Here is a 15341-nt window from a genome sequence, read left to right on the forward strand (position 1 = left end):
TTTAAGGTGCTGGGAATCCAAATTGCAAAGTTGCAATTGTAATGGGCAAAACCAAGAACTCCTCAGCATCCAGGTAAGGATTCATAGGAGAGTGGAGAATTACCTAGAACTTGTTCCCTGGAGGAATCACTGCTTGCAAAAATTTTGTTAAGTGAAATACCATGAACTGCCTTGAACAGTGGATGTGCTCATGAATTACAGGGCAGTTTTAAACCTGTGCATGTGTCTGTTGCTGACCAAGCTCCTGTTTTGCCACCAGCTGCTGCTGACTGAAGCCTTTCAACCTTACCGCTGTCACCAGCTTGCGTTGGCATGCTTCCCCCCTTGCACTGGCACTAGCTCTAGTGTTTGTTTGTGCAGCTGTGTGATGAATTGGATCGGGAAATTTTTGGGGTTCACTAACTTTGTGTTGGCCACATTATTTCTATTCTGCATCAGTTGTTCCACCAACAACTATCTCTGGCTTGCAGTTTATTTCCAGAATGTAGCATACAAAATAATTAACAAGAGGAAGAATTGTGTGCTTAAATGATAAAAACCCAAAACTTTGGGGGTTCCTGAATGGAATGAGTACCGGTGGTACATCAGAGACCTGAAGGTATCTACTGTTTTTCACAAAGTTATCTGTAGGCATAGAAAGTTAAGTTTGAAACATGGGATGCTTGTTATGTGAAGATGTGGGGGCAAACAGCATTGTACATCTTTAATCAGACCTACTCATTCCATTCCTATCTGTGTAATATAATACTTCCCTCTTCATGTTTAAAATAAATGTTGTTGTTCAACTCATTACCAAACTAAAATTGCCTTTTACAAAAACTTACGCAAATGATGAATAAAATGCTTCGTGACTGGTTCCATTAAAATCACACAGCTTGTAATGCAAAAGAAGTGGAACTTCTATATCTCTGAGTTGGATTTTAGCCCGAATTCCACTGATTAAGTTTTTAGATTTGGCTAGGTTCCGTTGACAAGTAAACACTAACTTACTTCCAGCCTACAGCAGGGTTTGTGCAGCGGCTGTGCAGACAGTGGCATCTGTAAAGCTCTTGGAAGCTGAATGCAAGTTCTTGGAGGGGATTATGTGATACTGCACTTGCTAGGACTTGCAACTGAATTCAGGGACCTGAGATGTCACCTCCTGTTCTGTGTGACTAATAGCTGACTTTAAATATTCCGAAGGAATTTAAACATTGGGATTTTTTTTCCTAAACTATAAGCAAACCAAGATGATGTTGATGATAAACATGTTTTGAGAACAAAAACGAAAGGTGGTGGCGAGTGTGGGAAATTGACTGGGTGATGCAGAAGGGACAGAAGCAGTATTTTTACAGTTGTGGTGCATTAGATGCTGGTGTAGTACCTTTTAACTCGTTGACTGGTGATTCAGGGAGTGTTAAAGCATGCATGCCACACTGCATGCAGGCAGGGTGGCTGCAGTCAGTAGGGATAGATCTCAGTATTGGCTTTATGTGATGCTAAATTGAGGATAGAAAATAAAAGTGGTGGGAGGGAACAGAAGGGAGACTCAAAGTTAATCATAACGTGTGCATTTTGTCTCGATCAGGTACAAGCAGCACAGCATGATTATTGTTCCCATGGACACACCAGGGCTGAAGCTGATAAGACCCCTCTCAGTGTTTGGCTACCTGGGTAGGTGGTAACATTTATCACCTATACGTGTATTAATTTGTTAGTACTCTCAGAAGCTGCAGTAATACTAATAAATGTTGTACATGAAATAAATAAGTGAAATGCATGTAATAGAAAAAGAGTTAGGAATTGAAGACCCATATTTTTGTCCTCCTCCGTTTTACCCTGCTGTTGTGTCTTCTCTATCCCTGTAGATGAGATCCATGGAGGACATTTTGAGATACACTTTAATGATGTGCGAGTACCTGTCTCCAATATAATACTGGGTGAGTTTCAGTATTAATTCCTTTTTAATAAGTACAGTAATGAGCCAAGTTTTATGAAACGGTGGTTTATTTTATGAACCTGCTATGGTCAGTTGACTGCTATGGTCAGTTGAGCCAGGGTCTCAAACACGTGAGGGGGAGCCCACTCTTCCTTTAGCAGTCTACCTGCTGCTTGAACGTAACTTGTTCAGAGCAGAAAGGTAAAGGAAGGAAGCAGGGCAGCTGTAGCTGTCACGTGCAAATCACTTCCCTGAAGTAGAGCAAACCAGAAACTGTCAGTGGCATTCTATGTCCAAACTGACTTCTCACAGACTTTACAGACTTCTAAAAAGAGTGTTCTGCTGTAGTCCACGGCTGTCCAAGCCTGAGTGCCTACAGACTTAGCAGAATGGAAAAAAAAAAGGGAAGAATGAGCAGGCCAGCATGTGACCTTCTGCAGGGAGAGTTTTGCTCTGCTTCTCTCACTTACTATAAATCCTGATTTCTTCTGTCTCCTCTCTGCTGTTTTTATTTCACTGAAAGCTTTGAGGAGTAGCCTTAGGACCTGGAAACCTCCGAGTCTTCCCCCCAGGTTCTCGTACCTCATACCAGATCTCATGGATGTATTTTTCAGTTAAGATTAACATTTAAATTAAAACAGGTAAATCAAATCCTCTCAGAAACCATCTTAGGAGTGTGCTTGGTGCTATAAGTGCTACTAACTGTCTGTCAGTACAGATTTAGTTGGAGTAAAAAAAACTACAGTTCTGTAAAGTGTAAAATAAATTTTTAAGAAGATTGCTTCTAGCTCTGGTGCTCTGAAGCCACTTCTGCTCAGAACCATGGATCATGTCAAGGGGCAATTGAGTCTGCATGTGCCTGTTTTTCTTTCCAACCAGGTGAGGGCAGGGGGTTTGAGATCGCTCAAGGCCGGCTTGGGCCAGGCCGCATTCATCACTGCATGAGGTCCCTCGGTGCGGCTGAAACAGCTTTAGAGATCTTGTGCAAGCGTGCAGCACAGAGAGAGACTTTTGGGAAGAAACTGTATCACCATGTAAGTATGTTCCCTCTGTCTCAATTCACGTGCTCCCAACATCACCCTTTGCTTTGCCCACACAGAACGTTGTGACTCTAGTAACAGGCACTGCAATAGGTGTGCCCTAACCTTGAATTCATAATGCTATAGGTGGCAAAGGAAAAAAATCACAGTGCGAGAATCCCATTTTTAATTATAACCTGCAGGATATTTTCCCCCCTTGCAATGAATTGGATATTCTTTGCTGGATTTGAATACGGGTTTTGTCACCATGGGTTTTTTTTCTGCTTTCACTGATCAGTTTGGACAGGTGTTTTTTCAGGCATACAGGTTATGTTTCTGTAGTTAAAATGTGAATTCACCATTTTCGTGCATTGATTTTGTCACCTAGACATCTATGTTCGTGCTTACCAGAGACACTCAAGGGTCTACATTTGACTAAAAATTGAAAAAAAATGACTAAAAAAATTCTCTGATGAATTATTTGTACTTATGGAACTACAGACCAAACCAAGGCCATGTGGGGATTTTTGGTCTTATTTTGCTCTTGAATTGAAATACTGTTTTGTGAGGGAGAGCTTGCAAGAATAATAAAAAAATGACAGTCTGCTTTTTATAGGACTGTCAGCATTTAGTAGTTGGCCCATCCCATTTCAAGAGTTCCTCAATCTTATCCAAAAGCTAGGATGACTTTATTGGAAAAAACAAGTAAAGGCAACGGAAAGAGGAAACTGAATTAGTGTCTGGCACAGGTTATAGAAAATTGTTTGTACAGATCCAGAGGGAACAATCTTACATATCCATTTTCCAGTCATGTCATTGCCAAACTTCCATTCACAACCGTAACCTAGAAATAATGAGTTGGATGAGGTGCACTCTTGTTTCTCAGAAGCTCATAAATGTAAAACCAGTGTTTGACAGAGCCACAGGCAAGACCTGGAGGCCAGCTGCATAGGCCACGTACATTCTCCACAGCTCTAGGACAGCTAGAAAGAGGGGATGCGGCCTTGGCTAACGGGCTGACTCGCCACTGCCCACGTGGAGTTAGTCACAGCCCTGGGAGCTGTTGGCAGAAGTGTCTGAACGCCTCCACGCAGGTTCCAACCACCTTTGCTGGCATGGGCTAAGCTCAGCCCCCAGACTTTGCACTGAAGCAAGTGCTGAGCATTAGCTCGTGCCTCCTGCAGCTGCCACAGCTACCGCATCCACAGTCTGGCAGGAGCGTGAGCCTGAGGCTGGCTCAGGCTCCAAGCAGCTTTCGCACGGACAGGCAGCACACGTACTTTTTTTCCCGCTGTGGTTTGTTGGCTGCAGATGTGGATTAGCTAAGCGGAGCAGGGAAGGGCTGCCAAGACTGTAGTTTTGGATCAAGTGAGCTGCTGATTTGTCATCCACATGAACAGACAGATGCAGCAGGTACCACCCTGCAGCTGTTCACGCAAAACACAACCACTTTCTCTCCTCTTTCACAACTACCCCTCACCCCCCAATTTTTGTATACTGGGGCATGTTACACAGAGCAGGTTGTGAGTCATGGTACTGGGTAAAGGAAAGCAGGGAGTAAAAAGCAGGCGCTGAAGGGCTTCAGGAAAATGGCTAGCAGTGCGTCTGACCAGGAAATGAAAGTGTGCCAGAATGGGGAAGGTCTTCCCCTTTTCACTTTTTCCTGCCAGGAAGAGAACTGCTCTAGCTTAAGTATTTGTCAGTCAAGTGTTCTCTCTCTTTTTTCCTCATTAATTAGAGCACATGGCAACGAACTATCTGTGATTTGCACAAGAGCATCTCTAAGTGGCTGAACCTGCACATGTGGAGGAAGAGGGCCATCTTCACCCAGGGATGCTGGGAGGCAGTGACTGACTTTACTTGTTGGCTTTGGTTTCTGCAGGAAGTTGTTGCCCACTGGATTGCTGAATGCCGCCTTAGCATAGAACAGGCTCGACTGCTTACTCTAAAAACAGCCAGGAGGATCGACACGTTGGGCAACAGAAGAGCAAGAAAAGAGGTAAAATTTCTTTTTGGCAGCCTTAGGCTAGGACTTGGGGGATGCAGTACCTCTGCATTCAGCTGGTCAAACTACAAGCTAAAACATTTTTAAACATGATTCTTCTAATTGTAGAGTATAACTTCACATTGAAAAGAGGCAGCCTTAAGCTGTGCTTTTGATTGTCACAGGATTAGAAAGTGTTCTCGGTTTAAAACTTTGAGATCAATGTGATAAGGTATTTAAAAACTGAAGTAGTTCAAGAATTGCTTACTTGTCTCAACACAATGAGATAGGTCTGGGTGACTGGGAACACTTTCACCTTACCCAGGGAACAGAGACAGCAGAGCTCTCCTCAAATCCCAAGAGGAAGGAATGTACTGTGAGATCCCAATCTTCAGAAGCACTGTTAAATAGATACATATTTTCACTTGCTTGTGGAACTATCACCGGTAATGTGAGTTCTCACCACAGGTAGCCATGACCAAAGTGGTTGTCCCTCGAGCTGTGCTTAAAGTGATTGACTGTGCAATCCAAGTGTGTGGTGGAGCTGGAGTTTCCCAGGACTTCCCTTTGGCTTCTATGTGAGTAAAGAAAACTTACCTGTAGAGTCCAAGTGTTGCTTTTAAGGCAAGTTGGTAACAGTAGTACATCTCTTTCACCTCAGATAGCCCAAAATAATGGTCTGTATACCTTTCAGCTATAAAGGTTAAGACAACTGTTTTCATAATTCAACTCCAGTGCAAGTGCAGTGCTTTACCCTTACGCCTGCCCTGCCAAAAAACCACCACCGCCACACAAACTGAAAACTGGCACTAGACCTAGCTCTTATCAGCAGCACAGAGAATCTGTTTCTAAAGCTTAGTATTCTCCCTTAGGGCCTTGGGGAGAGGCAAGCCTTTGGAATTTCCAGCCCACACATCTCAATCCTGCCAGGAAGGTTTTGCTGTAATATCTCCTGTGTGATATAGCTCTTCTCACAGACACTATTGTTAAGAGGGTGGCTGTGGCAAAAACAGTACTAAAGAACTTCTGCTGTCAGAGTGGCTTGCTGCTGTGGCACAATTAGAAATCTACCCCTAATTTGGCTCTTCTGACACAGGTTTGCTTCTATACGGACCTTGCGCATGGCAGACGGGCCGGATGAAGTTCATCTCTCCACAGTTGCAAAGTTAGAACTACTTGATCAGTCCAAGCAGCTAACTGCAAAAATCTAATGTCAACATAAAGCCATCTGAAATGGTTGGAAGACTTAGAATTTTGTTCCGTGCAATAATGTTTAAGGTAAGATAGGATGAATATAAAAACTTGATTCTAGCTTGAAGCAATACCTATTTGCTCACTTTAAGTATAGTAATTAATTACAAGTAATCAGGAGTATAGTAATTATAATTTTAAATTTTTACACTTTTTAAATTTACACACTTTTAAAAATTTGCAGAATGCCAATGTTAATACCAGAATTTGTCTGGGTTCTTTATAACATGAAATAAAGACTGTTTTCAAAGAGGCCTGAAGTGCTTTATTTGCTCTGAGTCAAAGCCGCCTTTGTCCTTTTATTGTAGGCAAAGCAGTTTTGATTTGGCAGTTTCACCCCATTTTGTTTATTGCAAGCTAGGATAAACTTTTATTTTTTTATTAAATGAGACTTAAACACTTCGGTTAATGCCTTTCTTTTCCCTTTCCAAAGCTCACCTGCAGTCCAACACCCTCCTGCCCAGTTCCTGCTCTGAGCTGCCATCCTTTGCCCTAACGCTATGCTCAGTCCTTCCCCCACCTCTCCTCAAGGGAGGCAGGCTGGGGTCAGGGTGTAGCCGTTTGCCTGCTCCTCCTCACTTTTTACTCCTCTACTTGCTTTCTCCAAATAAATCTTCTCACATTTTTCCTTAGAGGTGCCCCTTTTGTCTTCCCTTGCATCTTTCCTTTTGTGCATCCTCACACAAGTTGTCTCCTGGCCCCAGCTGCTCCCATTCTTTCTTAAATACATCTAAGCACAGGCAGCACCTTCCCCTCTGAGGGACTGAGTTTTGGCTGGAACAAGCTGGGACCAGCCCAGGGCAGTTCACGGCCACCTCTGCTACCAAAACAGGCTCTGCCATTTATGCCCAATACACCTCTGTGATGTTCTCAAAGGTCAAGAGTTTCTCAGCTCTGGTCCTGTAATGACACTCTTTGACATTAATTACAAGAACTTCTCCGTACAGTAACAGCACCAGGCAGCTCACAGCATACTGTGCCGGCAGTAGATCTACTTCCTATAAAGTTAGGACAATCACTTTTCAGCTTATACGAGGTTGATCAACAATTATCTTAATAATACAAGCTTTTACTTCTTGCATGAGCAAACAAACAGCCCTAGCATAGCGCTGGAGCTTGGAGAGAACACGCCGCCTTTGGCTCCATCTTCAGGATGAGCCTGCAGCCAAGTGTCCATCGGAAGGGTGCTCCAGCTAGAGCTGCTGAAGTCAGTCAGGGTGGTTAGTTTCAGAGTACCTAGAACCACATGCTTCCCACAAATATGTTTCTCTCATCTCCGTTCATTATACCTAAAACCAAGATTATAATCTCTTTTTAGAAAGCAGTAATTCTTCTTTGTATTTCCATCCATCTTAAGTTTCCTCTTGCTTCCTGCCTGGAATGCTTCTTAAGAAGTCAAGAACAGCAGCAAGTCAGTGGCTGAAGTGCATTTCAAGTACAAAACAACCTGTGCTGTACCACTGCCTGTGGTTTAGGAGTCAGCCGCCTGGAGCAAAACATCTGCACACTATCTTTTTCCAAGCAAGAATGCCCAGGAATCCTGTTTAATCCCACGGAAAATTAAGGTCTCTGGCTCACCCTCATTTCCCACACCTTCAAAGAACATCTACATAAGAACACCACCTTTATCTCATTAACAAGGCTCTTAATTCCCTTTATTTTAAAATTTTATGTACATATGAATGATCTGTATAATGTACACTCAATATAGAAAGTTTTTATATACTGGATAATGTATAGAACATTTCACAATTACACTAATTTCTTACATAACATGTCAACTTTAAGGTTTTTTGCTGAAGCTTTGTCAATTTGGTCAAGCCAGTTATACATATGAATGTCTAAATCTGTTTGATCTCGGGGAAGAAGATAATGTTAATGATTAAGGACATCAGTGAACTGGTGCAGGGCCAAACCCTTTACGTGTCATGTTCAATGGGAGTGATCACATCAGACCGGGAAAAGAAGGGATGCCCTTTCAGGGGGGGTCAGTGAGGTCAAAGTGATTTTAGCCCAATTCCTCTAGACTGTAGCTCAACTCCAGTCATGCTAATTAATAAAATATAAAAACTAGGAAAGTTTGATTCACAGTCTTGTAAACAAATACAAAGGAACAAAATGTGCTTACGTACGACAAGAAAAAAATCTTGTGTACCCATTTCAGTTGATCCACAGAGTGCTTTCTTGTATTACAGTGTGATAGTTAGAATCACCAACTTTTTCCTAAAAAAACCCAACAAAAACAAAACGGTCATAGAAAAAGGAATAACACTGTCATAAACACTTGGAAAGGCAGTAAGTTCACTTCAATGTGTCGGAGGAAAGTGCTGTTCCTCATCACTGGCCTGTCTGCCTTTGTCTCTTTCACAAGGATTTCCAGTCCTTAGCTGACATCTCCCACTTCGTTGTCTACTGGGGGTGGTACACTGGGCATTACAGATGACGTCGTCCCTGCAGTAAGGTAACCAGCAACTCCAGGGCCTTTTGGGAGAAAAACAACACTGGTGATTAGTTTTGAAGCTAAGGAACCATTGCACAGCTGTATTCCCTCTGGTAACACCCAAATCATCCAGAGTCAGCCAGACACATTAAACCAAGAACATTTAACAGTTTTCATTTAGATTCTTTGGAATCCAGGAACACTAGGAATTAAGGCATCTTAGTGGACTAAGCGGAGTAGCTTGTGGAAGCCATTCTCTGACTTGCTTTATTCCTATTTATTACCAAGTAAGTTACAAGAGCACCCTGACCACCACAGTTACCCATCTGACCTTCCTCCATGGAAGTGGCAGTAAAGAGGGGTGGCCCTCCTTTGCTCAGGGAAGAACCTGCTGCCAAGGTGAAGTGAGTTGAGGCGTGCATTCCACTGCTGGGCTCCACATCTACGCTTTCAGTGTTGCAAGCGTTTTCCCAGCTGTATATTTAAAGGAAGCTCAACAGGCTGCCCCATGAACGAGCAGAACTGCCTTATGCTTGTCTAGGCAGCTCTTTGTGCCTTCAGTTAGAAAAATTAACAGCATTCCCAGGGTGCACAAACTACTGGAGATACAGAACTCCTTCCCATTAATAAGTCTCCATGACTGTTACTACAGGGGCAATCAGGTCCGCACTGCAGACAAAGCCCCTCTCCCTCAAAGCTTATAGTCCTATAGAAGCTTTCCACAACTCCTGTTGCGGCGTGAGGCGTTTCAACAGCAACTCCAACCAGATCAACGGCTGTAGAAAACTGCCAACTTGCAGCGTGTTCCTGCATCAATGCAGTGATCAACTTGGTATGAGACCACCAGCCTACAGTGCCGATCTTTAACATGGTAAGTTCTGCTGGGTCTTTTACCCTCCCCCCCTTATGTCATCCGCGCTGAGTTCTCCCAAATTTACTGCTCCTTCATGCCCCACCCTCCCTTCTCACACCACAGCCTGGAGCCAGAACATCAGAGCATGGTCTGTCTCCTTACAAAGAGTCCTATACTACTACTGCAAGCAGGAGAGCAAAGCAAGCAGTGACTTTTGGTAAAAACAAAAACAAAAACCAAGCTCTCTGGCTTCAGAAGGTGACTTCTCTTTGCCAGCCCATCAGTGGCACTTGTGAAGAGCCAGACCCACTGCTACATGTCCTAGCACCAAAATTCCACTAGTTCTCTCATCGCTCAAACTTTTCCACTCAGAAGTTTAGTTCACCTGTAGCACCAGCAAGTCTCAGCCACTGCAGTTGTTAGTTTTCTGCTCCTGTGTGCTTGAAGGCAAGTTTATCGGTGTTTTGCAGTTTGGGACCACAAATTACAGTTCTACAACATGCACCTGTTACTCGGAATGCAGCAAGTGCAGCATGCATTTTGCAAGATGGTATCTACCTGCTTTAGAGAGCTACACAGAAGTTAGCAAGCTGCCTGGCAGAGCAGATCTAAAGCCCGCTTCTCAGGTGAAGGGGACTGCTGCCAGTTAGAAGGGAAGGAGAAGAGACACCTGAGGGAAGAGAAATAGGCAAGGGAAGTTTCAAGGGAAGTGCAAGTAGCAAAGCAATTTGAAGCAAGACATAAGGCAGAATACAAGATAAAGCAGGTTAAAAATAAAGCTTGTTGTTTGGTTTTCATCTATACTTTGCATTTGTACGGCACCTTCACTCTATATCTGCAAGCACTTAAACATTATGCTATTTAAATGCAGCACAGGCCTTAGGGCAATTGGATAGCTGTATTGCCCCCCGTCTCAAGCCTGACAACATCTCTTATAGTTTCAGTTCTTAGCCAGCATTTACTTCATACTTCTAGTTTTACAGTACTTATGAAATACCAAGGAAATTCAGTACCAACTGAATCAAGCGTTCTTTTGTCTAAGTGACAGTAAATGGTGCAATAAACAGAAAATTTGCTCAGAGCTAAAGCACTGTGTCTTTCCTGTGTGGAAAAACACATCAAGTGTTGCAATATACCTACTCTCGAAGTATTAAACAAATGCTGAATTCCTGACTTGAAAGGTTCTTGCTTCATTTTCTAAAAATACATGCGAGTATCTTGCAAGAATAACTTTCCTGTCTATGCAGTCTTCTGATTTATACCTCATCAGTACAGTTACACTCAAAAGCTTTACGATTCCTATATTGGGTTAGATGAGGCACATTCCATGTGGCACACAGAAGTGTTCATGTTGACTTGTCACAACTTACCTGGGAGGCTAAACTTTTAAAGACCAAATGATTGTTCAGCCGATGGTTATTGAGGAGTCAGGTGGTTTCATAATGTGTTGCTTTAGACAAAGTTTGCTGCAATATCGTTACGTAAAGTTTTTTCAGATATAGCAAGTAATCTGTGATACCGCAGAACGCAGTCATTAAACATGTATGTATCAAGTGCTGCATGTGAGTGAAGGAAGCACCAGAATTTGATTTGCTGTGACCTAACTGTCCCAGGGTTACGTCCCCGCCGTGCCATTACCAGCGAGGAAGTTCACATCAGTTGCACACACAGCAAGAATGCTCTTCTACATGGCTGGCGACACTGAGGCGGTGACCCTAGAGTGCCACTTTACTCTTGGTGGCACCAGCAGGGGACTCAGAGTGCATCACAGGTGCATTGAAGTATGCACCACAAGCTCCAAGTACAGGCATGAGGCCATTCCCACCAGAGAAGGTCTGTGTGCTCATAGGGCCTGACTGGAACATGGCCTCACGATTTGAACGACCTGTTAACATTCAAACTTTCCCAATACTACAATTACACACCTAACGCTCTAAAGCAACACAATTCACATGGCACAATTAATACAGTCTAAGTGACTTTGAACAAAGTTTACTCCTCCCCTTAACCCTGGAAAACAGTTTGCTCTCGACCTAAAGCAGACTGATCCTGAGAAAGCATGGAAAGCTACTGTCATTCATTACTCCAATTGCACCTCTGCTTTATCACTACAGGGTACTTGCAAGACTTGCCTGTGTCCAGATTCCATTGCTCTGCTATTTTAGAAGTAGGTACAGCAATGTCTATCCAGCGAAATACAGCTTCAACCACAAAATAGTTAGGCTTTTTGTGTTTTAAAAGCTCACTGGATTTTTACAGTTTTGAATGTTCAGGCCACATGATGGCACTAGATCCTGAGGGTAACAGTATCTCCAGAGTCAAGTGACAAGCAACATTCCAGTATGATTCATGACATATAGGAAAGATTTGCTAACCTGTGAGGTATCCTGCTGTTTGCGTCTCAGAAATGAACAAGTCATGTTTCTGATCCTTAAAGGCACTCCACACAGAAGAACGAGACAGAATTTCATTTACCTAAAGTATTTGAAGACATTAACAGAGTAAGCAAGTGACATTTGTAGCGTTCTAGGGGAATAGACTCATTTTCTAGAACCAAACCACTCTGAAGAGATTGCCGGACAGCATGGCAGTGGTTCAGGCTGCAATGTGGAATCACACATTTCCAAGGTGACTACAGCAACCTGCTTTTCCATTTGAATTGTGCAGCTGAATGCATAATGCAGAAGAGCTCATAAAGAAGTCATTTAGTGGTTTGACTACCTCCCTCGTTGCCCAGTTAGGTGACAAGGGAAAGCACCCTGCAAGCAGCCACTTGCCACGCATCTAGAGCCAAGGTAGAAGAGGAAAGCGAGATAGGGCCAACTTGGAGGAGAGACCTAATCCCAGTTTCCTTCCCCTTAAAGTTTTCAACAGAGGGGCAAGCAAAAGGCACCAAGAATTAACAGTTACTGGGACAAGTCACCAACTTGAATTTACATCCTTAGCACTGCTGCAATTGTCTTAAACAGTATTTATCCGGGGGGGGGGGGGGGGGGGGGGGGCACCAAAACACAATTTACATTTCTAACCCAAGTTGTGAAGAGCTGTCAGTAGAAGCCTACTACCTTACAGAACATTTCTGGATTTAGGATTTGTCTTTCTCATTGCTTGCATTTCTTTCACATGTATTGAACCAATGACTTCTCCACAAGAGATGGAGATGTTCCAAACCCATAGTGATTTTGTAGTTACAGAGTGTTAACATTTTAGGTGGAATGATGTACATGACAGCCATAATACCAAACAAAGGCTGTTCAGAGTTTGAACTTCCATGTGTCCCAAACCCAGTCAAGGACTTGTCAGTACTTACCTGTTCTCCATACTGCAGGCTGCGAGACATGGATTTCAGAGTTTTAACAATCTGAGCTTTAGTGGCAGATGGGCTTTCCAAGTTCTCAAGACCAATACCTTCAAGCAGCTTTAGAAGGTAAGGGACCAAATCTGCTTTCAAAGCCTGCAAATATACCCAGATGAGTTGCTTTAACATGGACTAGAAAGCTCTGTTCAGATGTTTTATATCACTAGCACTAGTGTGAACCGTAAGCGCCAGCAGCTATTACCAAGTACGTTTATGCCAGTCAGTTTTTCCTGAGCTGTATGAAATACAATACAAGAGAAAGCAAAGACATTGTCCAGCAGTTCTGCCCTGTCTAGATGTAAACTCCATCGCATTAGCTAGCATTCCTATGTTATGCTTTCTCAGCAGACACAAGCCAACACCATCCTACACACTGAGCTTCACTGCTCAGGTAACATCCTTGAGCAGGTCTACATTTTTGGTAAAGAACTGACTTCTGACTTCTCCAACATGAAAAATACATTAGTTAGATGGCTCCTAGGAAGCCTCACGGACACATACTGAACAGTACCTCTGTTCTTAAGAACAGTTTAGATACGCAAATATAAAAATATCAAACTTACAGCTTGAGAATGTACTACTTACTTGGGCTACCAAGTCATTTTGTTCCTTCTGAAACATTCGATTAAGTGCTTCACACGCTACACCAACTATATCTGATCTCTTCTTCATTCCATTCATGAGAGGGCTAATGGTCTCTAGTGATGCCATTGCTCGAACACAAAGCTGCAGAGACAGAAACAGTATTTTATTTTATTTTTTACACTCAGCTTGACAGTTCTGACCAATATGGTCAGCCAAGACCATAAATATCTCAGGATCTTTAATCTATCAATTCCCCATTAATTAGCCTCAAGTCCCCGTTCACCTGGTACACAGTGTTTATAGTTACAGTAACACACTTCTAGGAACAATACTAAACACCACAAGTAACTCCAGTTATGTTTTTCTCTCCCCTTGAGCACTTAAAATGATTTAGTACCTCATTGTCAGACAGTATGTGAATGACACGAATGGCACTTCTAGGAATGGCATTGTTCTTGTGATTCATAGCTTGGATTATCTTGTGAAGATGACCAAGCGGAGGAACTTGATCAGCTAGCTGAGGCTGGGCACTGAACAGGCACACAGTTGCTGTGGTAATGGTTTCTAAAGTTTCCCCCTGGAGAAAACAAAACAAAACAAAAAAATCAGCAGAAAGTGTAACTCTGTAAAGCCTTATGTATCACCATAATAGTAACATTTCTCACATGCTCTGTATTGTAGACTTTTTCCCTAACGCTTGCATCATGTCACTATGCTTTGAAATTGTTAGAACAAGAAGTTTAGAAGAACATGATCAGCTCCAGTAGTGACAGGTATGCACTAGTTTCAAGAACACAGATCATGGAAGTTTCTAGGCACTATTTCGGGTACCTGGAGAAGCCAGTGTCTGGCTGCAGCCTCTGCATGCACAGCAGCATATGTGCTATTTTGCTCGCTGGAAGCATGATAGGATGTTTAGGCTGACAACCCGAATCATTAAAGGGTTCTGCAGCCTGTGCAGCAGCACTCACTGCACTTGCTGTATTCTGCATGCCTACACAAACTGCTATCACTTCTTTGTAATAAAGAAGTCTGTTTTATACAATATACAGGTTAGTTCCTTCCCTGCAAGTCTAACCCAGAGTCTAAACACTGTTTAACAAATTCAGGTTTTATTAATATCATTAAGTTACAATTTGACAACAATGTTCAAGAGTAACACATTAGTCTTTCTGCTTTATACTAATGGTTATGTGGCAGCCTTGTATAGGTCACAATTTACACTAGACCTGGAAGTTAGTGTTGCAGAAGGACACTAGAAGTGTCAAGTTCTGCACTACCTAAAAAATTTCAGCTCAAGTGGCATTTTCTTAGGTTGGCCAGTCAAAGATTAATTGAAGACACTTCATTTGTTAGGCCTCATCTCTACCACAAAATAAGCTTCTAAAACTTACTGAAGCTAGTTCTGTGGCTTCAGGGACTTAAAAAGCACTGACTCATGTTCAGAAGTTGCCTAAACATATCTACACACTTTAGAGAGTCAGAAAATAGACAAAAAAAAAATGATTTGTGTTGGGAAGAAAGTGCAAGAATTCAAGTTAATCAGATACTGAAGACCAGAAGCTTAAGACTACTAAACAAATTCAAAGAGCAGAATCACAAAAATCATCTTACATGGGGGTTATTTTTCTCCAGTAGTTCAGTAAACTTTTCCAACAGTGCAATGAGAAATTCTCTCGGTTTCCGTAAAACCCAGGCCGGCTGGGCAATAAAAATCCTTAGGAAGACTCCCCCCACTGAAAGTTCACCTTCTGCCTCACCATACACCACAGCAAAGTCTTCAGGCAGCTGTTGAATTGTAAAGTAGGAGTTACTGGCAAGGGTATTTGCGAGAGCTGCAATTCATGACTAATTCATAACACCATGACTAAGCAGCAAGGGTCACTGAACTAACTGTATTCTCCAAAACTGAACTATGCCAGACTAATAAACA

At 42.6% G+C, this 15341-nt stretch overlaps 2 protein-coding genes across 4 annotated transcripts in view; one reads left to right on the forward strand and one right to left on the reverse strand.

Moving 5' to 3' along the window:
• ACAD11 (acyl-CoA dehydrogenase family member 11) overlaps positions 1–6425 on the forward strand; it is a 33881-nt gene extending 27456 nt beyond the window's left edge. Inside the window, exons 14-20 of the mRNA XM_040590321.1 lie at positions 7–73; positions 1568–1653; positions 1848–1919; positions 2798–2952; positions 4820–4936; positions 5390–5499; positions 6018–6425. Coding sequence (XP_040446255.1) covers positions 7–73; positions 1568–1653; positions 1848–1919; positions 2798–2952; positions 4820–4936; positions 5390–5499; positions 6018–6132 — 722 coding nt within the window. The 3' untranslated portion in view covers positions 6133–6425. The remainder of the gene's footprint in view (positions 1–6; positions 74–1567; positions 1654–1847; positions 1920–2797; positions 2953–4819; positions 4937–5389; positions 5500–6017) is intronic.
• Positions 6426–7809: 1384 nt separating this feature from the next.
• The window catches only part of DNAJC13 (DnaJ heat shock protein family (Hsp40) member C13), a 55522-nt gene continuing 47990 nt past the window's right edge, over positions 7810–15341 (reverse strand). For 2 of the 3 annotated variants that reach the window (XM_040590316.1, XM_040590315.1), the window contains 6 exons: positions 15023–15196; positions 13806–13985; positions 13409–13549; positions 12776–12919; positions 11841–11940; positions 7810–8653 (listed from right to left, as the gene is read on the reverse strand). In XM_040590316.1, the coding sequence (XP_040446250.1) occupies positions 8556–8653; positions 11841–11940; positions 12776–12919; positions 13409–13549; positions 13806–13985; positions 15023–15196 (837 nt within the window). In that variant the 3' untranslated portion in view covers positions 7810–8555. Of the gene's footprint in view, positions 8654–10023; positions 10136–11840; positions 11941–12775; positions 12920–13408; positions 13550–13805; positions 13986–15022; positions 15197–15341 lie in introns of all 3 variants that reach the window. The other variant, XR_005827391.1, reaches the window with a different exon arrangement.

Source organism: Falco naumanni, chromosome 4, assembly GCF_017639655.2.
Source record: "Falco naumanni isolate bFalNau1 chromosome 4, bFalNau1.pat, whole genome shotgun sequence".
Taxonomy (NCBI): domain Eukaryota; kingdom Metazoa; phylum Chordata; class Aves; order Falconiformes; family Falconidae; genus Falco; species Falco naumanni.